At 47.2% G+C, this 9,362-nt stretch overlaps 1 protein-coding gene across 1 annotated transcript; it reads left to right on the top strand.

Moving 5' to 3' along the window:
- Positions 1-347: 347 nt before the first annotated feature.
- On the top strand, positions 348-8,793 carry CYP1B1 (cytochrome P450 family 1 subfamily B member 1). Its single transcript, XM_036070380.2, has 3 exons — positions 348-754; positions 1,140-2,183; positions 5,043-8,793. Exons 2-3 carry the CDS (start codon positions 1,141-1,143, stop codon positions 5,629-5,631), a joined length of 1,632 nt encoding a protein of 543 aa, XP_035926273.2. The 5' UTR covers positions 348-754; position 1,140; the 3' UTR covers positions 5,632-8,793.
- The last annotated feature ends 569 nt before the right edge of the window (positions 8,794-9,362 follow it).

Genomic DNA, 9,362 nt, shown 5'->3' with positions numbered 1-9,362 from the left:
AGGGGGGTCGTGCGCTCCAGGCGGGGGGCGCGCTCCCACGGAGAGCGCCGCGGGACCCGCAGGTTCTGTTCCCAGCGCGCTTCCGGGAAACTGCGGCTTCGATGGGGAGCGACTGATTAAGTGTGGTTTTCCGGCAAACGGGAAATTCACACCGCAGCTTCTAGCAAAGCCGCCAGCCACTGCGCCCAGGCCGTCGGGAGAATCGCGGCCGTTTAGCGTGACCTCGGGAGCCCGGCGACCGGGGTCGGGGTCTGAGCGGCTGGAAGCGAGCCGGCGCCCCGCCCCCCGCAAGCCCCGCCCCGCCAGGTTCGGCCGTCTCCTCCCCCCACCCTCCACAGACCTTAAAAGCCAGGCGGGATGGCGCGTTTTGACTCCGGCGTGACTGCGTGCAAACGGGCCACGCCTCGGCGACACCAGCTGTCAGAGACACGCGGGGGTCCTGAGGGCTGGGAACTGGCCGCACTCGTTGACCCCCAGTCTCAGTCCGCACTCTGTGAGAAAACCCTCGCTTTGCCGAGGCCCCAGGTATAGCGGGGCTCGGCAAAGGAGACACCCTTCTCGGTCCCCAGCCCAATCCCAGCGCCCCTGGCTCGGACGACGTCTAGAGGCCCCAGAGTGGGTGCTCAAGCTCGCAGAGCAGCAGGTGTCCAGGCGAGGCCTCCGATTTCCTGGAGACGTCTTGCCCTCCACAAAGGCCCCGGCCCGATTTCGGAGCGGTCCATCCCGCGCCGCTGGAAACCGCGCCACCTCGCAGGTCAGTCTATCCGCGGAGCCGCCTTCCCGCGGCCTTACCGGGCCGGGGTGGTAGGCACTGAGAGGGAACTGAGCGCCTCCGTCTTGATGCCCTCCGGGTTGTCCCCGAATTGCTGGAACCGTTACGGAGCTGGGGGTTGAGGTGGGGACGGAGAGTCCGGGGCACAGAGAGGTGGAAACGCGCTCTTTCCCGTCTCCTTAGAGGAATGGGTTTGGGATGGGAAGAAGCGTCCTCTGCTGCTTCCCCAGTGAGCCCGCCCTGACCTACGCGCGACCTCCTCCCTTCCCAACAGCGCACCGTAGCCGGACGCCAGGGGTGGGGGCGCGGGGCGCCCGCTTCTTTCTCTGCACACCTGAGCGTCACGCCTCCGCCCTTCTCTCTCCAGCATGGCCACCAGCCTCGGTGCCGAAGCTCCCCTGCAGCCGAGCGCGCTGTCGTCCCAGCAGACCACGCTCCTGCTGCTCCTCTCGGTGCTGGCCGCCGTGCACGTGGGCCAGTGGCTGCTGCGGCAGCGGCGGCGGCAGCCGGGGTCCGCGCCGCCCGGCCCGTTTGCGTGGCCGCTGATCGGAAACGCGGCGGCGATGGGCCCGGCGCCGCACCTCTCGTTCGCGCGCCTGGCGCGGCGCTACGGCGACGTCTTCCAGATCCGCCTGGGCAACTGCCCGGTGGTGGTGCTGAACGGCGAGCGCGCCATCCGCCAGGCGCTGGTGCAGCAGGGCGCCGCCTTCGCCGACCGGCCGCGCTTCGCTTCCTTCCGCGTGGTGTCCGGCGGCCGCAGCCTGGCTTTCGGCCCGTACTCCCAGAGCTGGAAGGTGCGGCGGCGCGCGGCGCACAGCACCATGCGGGCCTTCTCCACGCGCCAGCCGCGCAGCCGGCGCGTCCTCGAGGGCCACGTGCTGGGCGAGGCGCGGGAGCTGGTGGCGCTGCTGGTGCGCGGCAGCGCGGGCGGCGCCTTCGTGGACCCGCGGCCGCTGACCGTGGTGGCCGTGGCCAACGTCATGAGCGCCGTGTGCTTCGGTTGCCGCTACAGCCACGACGACGCCGAGTTCCGCGAGCTGCTCAGCCACAACGAGGAGTTCGGGCGCACGGTGGGCGCGGGCAGCTTGGTGGACGTGCTGCCCTGGCTGCAGCGCTTCCCCAACCCCGTGCGCACCGCCTTCCGCGAGTTCGAGCAGCTCAACCGCAACTTCAGCAACTTCGTCCTCGACAAGTTCCTGAGGCACCGCGAAAGCCTGCAGCCCGGGGCCGGCCCGCGCGACATGATGGACGCCTTCATCATCTCGGCGGGAACCGAGGCGGCGGAGGGCTCGGAGGACGGCGGCGCGCGGCAGGACCTGGAGTACGTGCCGGCCACTGTCACCGACATCTTCGGCGCTAGCCAGGACACGCTCTCCACCGCGCTGCAGTGGCTGCTCATCCTTTTCACCAGGTAAAGCCTCCAGCAGGCGTGGGCCGGGCCTTCCTTCCCTCCCCTGTAAAAGGCGGAGCGGGACTAGGATATGCTGAGGTCGCGACGAACGCCCAGGGTTTGGGGTTCTGCGCCAGAACCTCTCGAAGGTTCTGCACCTCTCGAAGCTGAGATCGCGGCGCGAAAGCTTAGCTCGGGAAGGAAGGCAGAGTGCGGGCCGAGACCGCACGCGCACCCTACCCAGCCGGGCCCCGACCGCCCGCATCTTTGACCTTGTCGCTCGCTACCTCTCCAACTGGGGACAAATTTGTGAGAGCCCCCTGAAAGGCAAGATCTTCTAAGTGTCCGCAGATCAGCCCCGATCTCTGCCGCCTTGGCACAGCAGAAGCAAAATTGGCACGGTTCCGAAAGAAAGGGTAACGGGCAATATGTTCAATAAACACAGCAGCGAATCGGCTCGGCCAGTCCCGGGCGCAGATCAGAGGCCGCCCAGCCCCGGCGTTGCCAGCCAGCCGCGCGTCCGGGCTCTGTTCCCGGGCAGAGGGAGCGCTCGGAGGCCGGCCCCGCCCGCGCTTACCCGGCACGGAAGCTTTAGGAAGGCGGCCAGAAATTAGCAGGTTGTGCTGGGTTTACGAAACCGCCGCGCTAGTTGTGTTAATAGCGTCCAGGTAAAGAAAATCGCAGAAGCAGTCAGTTTTACCGAGCGCACAGCGGCGCCTCGGAAGGCAAACAGGGTATCCAGGGGGCGCCTGCGGACGGACTTTTCTGGTCCCCGGGCCCGGCTCGGTTGGCAGGCTGGTCGGCAGTGCCCACCTGGATTACGGTCGCAGACCTCTGGGAAGCTCTACACGCAGGACGCAAACGGGTTGCTGGTATAGGGTGTTGCCAGACTTAGAAAATAAAAAAGAAAATTCACACAGGACATGCTCTTGCTAAACGATTAACCATCGTTTATCTGAAATTTAGATTTAACAGAGCAGCCTGTTTTTGTCCGGGAACCCTGCTCCAGAGGCAGATGGCTCCCTCAAGGCACATCTTGGTTGCCTTGAGAGACCTGAAGTCCTGGTTGTACCATTTCTTGGCTCAGAAGGAAGCGGCGGGGGATGCTGAATTTGCTGGCAATCCAGACATTGGAAGGCAAACACTGCTTCTTTTCTTATTAGAATCCTGCAACCTCTATGTCCTTAGATCCTGTGCAACTACTTTTATCAATGGAATTTTTTGTATATTTAACAATTGCTTTTCAGTATTAAGAGCACAGAAACACATATGGGCAATGAGCAGAAATCAAATACAAAGAAGTCAATAATAGATCGGGAAAAGACATCCCAAAATGAGATCAGTAGGTCCTTTGCATCCCACCAGAAGCATATCATCTTTTGAAACCGCCTTTTTTTTTTTTTTAAATCAGAAACTGAATTGGGCAGCAAAAGTAAATTAAACAATTTTGGAGTCACTTTCAATTCAATATAGCTGATGAATACGTTTTTCTTCTTTTTAGTGAAAAGACAGTATGACAGAGGTTGGCAAATTACACTACCCATTTTTGTATGTAAGTTTCTTAGCAAAATACAACCATGCCCGTTCATTTATGTATTGTCTGTGGCTGCCTTCCTAGCACAAGGCAGAGCTGGAGAGTTGTGACGGGGGGTTGGTCAGCAAAGCCTAAAATATTTACTATCTGGCCTTTCATGAAAAAGTTTGCGGACCCCTGAAGTATGATGTTCATGAAGCAGTTTTTTAAATCACCCATAATTTCATACCATACATATTTAAGTTTTTTTCAGAGATGCAATAATTTTTTACTTTTTTTTTTAACTTCTGACGTTTTCACTTATTGTAATGGACATTTCCCTGTCTTTTAAACTTTATTTTGGTGATTTTTGTTGGCTCCCTAGTATTTTTGTCATAATATCCCCATTATTTTTGATCACTTCTTTTAATAGTGTTGATTGCATTTTTAAAATTTCAGCTGTTGTTGTAGTTATATATTTTTGTACCTGTTGTTTCCTGCACATACATTTCTAGGCATGGATTACTGGGTTTAAAAAGAGTGGGGAGGAGTTATCCTTCTGCATCTTGCTTTGTACTCAGATTTTGTTTTCCAGAAAGACAGTACTTTTGTATTGCCAACAGTGAATAAGCATTACAGCTTGTACCATCGTCTCTTGAATGTTGGGAATTTCCTTTTATGTTTAGAAGATGTGTAGCTTTATCTATCAGGATACCAATTGGTGTGAAGTGAGAGGAGTGTATGTGCTAGAATTATCCTGGGAGGTGAAAGAAAAAAAGGATCCACTTTTGGGGCTGCTTTTTTACCTTTGTGGGTCCTGGGTGCTCTTGCCTCTGTAGACAGCTTACCCCATAAGAGATTTTTAATGACATTTATTACTAATTGGAATAAAGATAAATATATTAAAATTACATATTAAAACATTTTCTTTGACCTAACAGTTCTTCTTCTTCTTCTTCTTCTTCTTTTTTTTTTTTTTTTTGATTTTGAATGAAATGAAAACATTTTCATGGGCCCCTGGAAAGTTTTGTGGGTCCTTGTGCTCATGGAGAAGTTGGCTTTGTCCTTTAGGAGCTTTTTCAGGCTAGAAAACTTAAGACTGTTTTCGACTTACGAAAGGAAAGAGAGCATTAGCCAGGTGAGGCTTATTACAGGAAATGTAACTATTAGTTTATTCATCCTGTAATTTAGTGAGAAATTAGGAAGCTGTTTGGGATTCTTTTCTTTTTTGGGGGCTGGTAGTGTTAATTCAGCCACTGATTCAGATAAAGAAGTTGAAATTAAAATAAATGGTCATGTGCTTTCTAGACGAAAGAAGGATTCATTTTCCTCACTTATTTTCTCCTTCTGCGTTAACAACCCAACAGGTATCCTGAAGTGCAGGCTCGGGTCCAGGCCGAACTGGATCAAGTCGTGGGTAGAGACCGGCTACCCTGCCTGGATGACCAGCCCAACCTGCCCTACGTCATGGCCTTTCTTTATGAAGCCATGCGCTTCTCCAGCTTCGTGCCCGTCACCATTCCTCACGCCACCACCACGAGCACCTCTGTCTTGGGCTACCACATTCCCAAGGACACGGTGGTTTTTGTTAACCAGTGGTCTGTGAATCATGACCCAGCGAAGTGGCCTAACCCAGAGGACTTTGATCCGGGCCGGTTCTTGGACAAAGACGGCTGCATCGACAAGGACCTGGCCAGCAGCGTGATGATTTTTTCCATGGGCAAACGGCGGTGCATTGGGGAAGAGCTTTCCAAGATGCAGCTGTTTCTCTTCATTTCCATCCTGGCTCACGAGTGCAATTTCAAGGCCAATCCAGACGAACCCTCGAAGATGGATTTTAATTACGGTCTGACCATTAAACCCAAGTCATTTCGAATCAACGTCACTCTCAGAGAGTCCATGGAGCTCCTCGATAGTGCTGTCCAAAAGTTTCAAGCCGAGGAAGACTGCCAGTGAGAAGCCACAAAGAAGCGAGCTCGAATTTTAGAAGTACTCAAGGGGGGGGGATGGGGAGTAGACTTTGCTAGCTCCTCGGCGCCACTTTCTCAGTTAGCCTCTGGAGTGAGCATAAACCAACTGACCGGGAGATGATGTGCTTCACACATGTGCTCAGAGGAGCGCTGGGCTCTGAAGGAGCTCGTGGAAGGGTTTTGGAGCCAAAGAATTAAATGACCGAATGAAGAAGAGTTTCAGTGACCATGCTTCCGTGGGTGGGGTCCGAGATGGATGATCCGCTGCTGAAATCTGCCCCGTAGGAAAATCGTAGTAAGCAAAGTTTTAGAATATATTGTTGAATATGCAAAGGCAAATAATTTCAGTGTAAGACATGGGATTGAGGGTGATAAGGGAAAAGGGTAAAGACCAGAAATTCCTTTCTCACCTCTTCAATGAAAAATAGTTTAGGGAGGCTGTAGTATCTAGGGATGGATTTGTCTTTTTGCCTAGTGATATGCTTTCTCTTTTTTTTGCATAAATCATAAAGTCATTTGCTTATAAAGAAATTAATAGTGTGGTTGATTCAGTGATTATAGTAGGATTCAATGATTTATCAGGAATTTTAAAGTGTAAGTTGTTAAATTGTAAAAAATTCTAAGCCGAAGTCATACCTCTGTTGTTGCCAAAGTACAGAATTTCAATGATGAGAAAAAAAAAAAAAAGATTTACCAGCCCAGCTAAGCTTTACAGTATATGATTATAATGCACTGATTTCAGGAAGTTTCATAGGTTAAAAAAGTCACCAAATACTAGTCAATATATTTACATATATAATTATTCATAAGCAATATGTATTAGTTAGTAGATTATTAAATAGTATTAGCTATTTTGGTTAAGAAAAGTTTGAATAATGTACATTTTTCCAAAAGAAAGACCAATCAAAAAGTACAATTCAACCAATTTGGGCTCAAATACATGAAATGATCCTATTTTAACATGATGGAAACCAAGGTAAAGCGAAGTCCATTCTCTCATCTGCAACTTGAATGAGAACTAAAAAGTCTCAAAATTGGATCTCTAAGATGTGTTCCTTATTACTTTACAACATATTTTCTAAAATTATATTCATAATCTAGAATCTTTTTGTGAAATCGATGTAGTTAATATGTTATAATTCCAAACTCTTGGCATGCTTAAATTTTAATTAGATTTTAAAGCCATTCTGATTGTTGAGTTCCAGTTGAAGTTACTGGAAATCTGACCATTGGCCTGGGCAAGGCAGAGAAATTTAACCTGTGTCTGCCTGATGAGTAGGGAAAAATGCAATGAATTATCTAGATGTTCTCTTTATTAGAGAACCAGGGGGGAGATTCCCATCATGATAGGCCTAGTTTCTTAAATGATTTTTTAAAAAATAGTGTTCATGTCTGTGTTTTGGAAAGTCAGAATCAGAAGGTAGTGTTAGGAGGCTGTTTTGAAGATTGCATCACGTTCCATTGGAGTCCATCAGATCAGGCGCGCTGTTCAGGATGGCCGGCCTGGTGAGCAGTCACTTTGGTAACTGTGAAAACATGAAGCCTGAATGAAATACATATGTTCCATTTATGTAAAGAGCCTGAAAACCTTAAAAAAAAAACACACAAAAAAATGCATGATGGAAGATGGCAAAAGTTCAAAGTAAAGGTTGGAGCTTTAACTTCCATTGCATGTGAACTTGCAGAGGAAGGTGTACCATGTCCTGAAAGCTTACTGCTTCTTATATTCTGTTAAGCTTTTTGGAATCTTTTAATCAAAATTACAAAGGGAAGAGTGTCTGATGGCTGTGCGTAGGGGTGGTGAGAAAAGAGAGGAAAAGGAAGAAATATGGTTAAGCTTTTCCCCACTCATTCCAAATTAATTCATCTGAAGCACAAAATTTGAAATACGAACATTTAGAAAAATGTTTCGTGGCCCAACGTTAAATCCCAAGCAGACTTAAAAAAAATCTACAACACAGAAGATCAATTTTGTAATTTGGAATTCTTTTATTAATAAACATTTCGTATAATTTTAGTCAATAAGATCTCATGGCTCTACCTCTTGAGTATGTAGAACTGTGCCAGTATTTTTAAAGGCACCAAAGCCAACTGTAGAAATCGGGCTTACTCACTATATTTAAATTTTTTTGTCACCAGGTCTTCGAAAACGTGATTACCCTCCACCCTTAAGCAGGGCCGAGACAGGAATTTTAGGCTGCCCTAGCCCACTTACTCTGAGACATGTGTGGTACCAAGAGTAATCATGTACCAATCTGGATGCCTCATTAAGTCAACCAAGTCCAGATGTGCTAGAATCTGTTTGTACGGATGTAGGCTCAGTTCGTCTGGGACTTCTGGCAACGGAGAAGCTGTGCTTATATAGGAAGTGAGGTGGGCTCTTGGAGGCTACCTGGCTTATTTAAATACAACTAGGTTATTCTATATTTTATAATCTAGTTAAAGGAAGGAAAGCAAAACCCCAAACAGACAAATACAAATAACCAAACTTGGAGGCTACAATAATCCAGCTACTGGTTTAATCAGAAAACCTTATTTTATTTCTTCCAGAGAAAGAATGTATTTGCTGGTCACTATTGTAGTCAGAATATCTACTCCAGGTTATGATGATAGTTAAAGTATATTGTTTCTTAAATGCTTCCTTTATATACTGAAGCTTTGACTTTGCAAGAAGATTACTTTTTTCCAAACAAAAAGATGTCTCAGGTTTGTTTTGTGGGTTATCTGAAAGCTTTTTTTTTTTCTTCTCTGAAAGCTTTCATGTCTCAGAACTTAGCCTTCACCTGTGAAATGCTATTATGTCCTTAATATTTCCTTATTAGATCTATATTAGATCAAGTAGTTGCATAGCATTTATATTAATTCGTATGTTCTTAGCTATGACACACTGTGTGGTACTTTAGTAGATGTTTATAGCTCAATGATAACTTTTTATTTAACCTTTTCTTATTTTTGTATTTTATCATGTTTGCTTTTAACATGTACAGAGCAACTATCATACATAGTTGTAACTGAAATACATTTTGGTGACACAGCATTAACATGTATCTTTTACTCTTCCATATACCAGATTAAAAACATTCTGTATCTGTAATTACCTATAACTGGACACCATTACCAAAATAATAAAAATCACTTTCATAATCTTGTTACAAAGTTTTACTTTATGTTGTGGCTAATATGCTACATTTTTTTCAACATGCATCCATTCATTAATGCATCCATTCATTTCAACTACTACTTATAAGTGCTTGAATTAAAATGTTGCATTGTAAACATTTTATTTGGTCATTTGACATTTTAGGCTGCTTGCTTTTTTTTTTTTTTAAATAGGCTTTCAGCGTTCAGTTTCCTATCAAATTCCTGATCTCTATATTTTTGAGTTTATGAGAACGAACACAGAAGTTAAATTTCAGTGGCAAACACCTAGCAAAGTGGGAGTTGATTTTTAATTTTGAAAGATGGACTAGACTGAGACTTTTAAGACTCCGACCTTTTATTTTTGCTTCATCTAAAAAATGCAGGATGCGCTCTCACCCCTCAGCAGCACGCCAGTCCTTTCTTTTAGTATTTCATTCATTCGTTTCCTTTTGTCATGAAAGCTTTTGTGTGTGTGTGTGTGTGTGTGTGTGTGTGTGTTTTGAAAGCTTTTGTTTTCAATTTGGTTGATACATATTCGTTCATTCATTTTTAAGGTACATGTGCCTTAACTAATAA

This window comes from Halichoerus grypus, chromosome 10 (assembly GCF_964656455.1).
Source record: "Halichoerus grypus chromosome 10, mHalGry1.hap1.1, whole genome shotgun sequence".
In the NCBI taxonomy this organism is placed as follows: Eukaryota; Metazoa; Chordata; class Mammalia; order Carnivora; family Phocidae; genus Halichoerus; species Halichoerus grypus.
The sequence above is the reverse complement of the archived record's forward strand: the minus strand, read 5'-3'. Positions and strand labels throughout refer to the sequence as shown.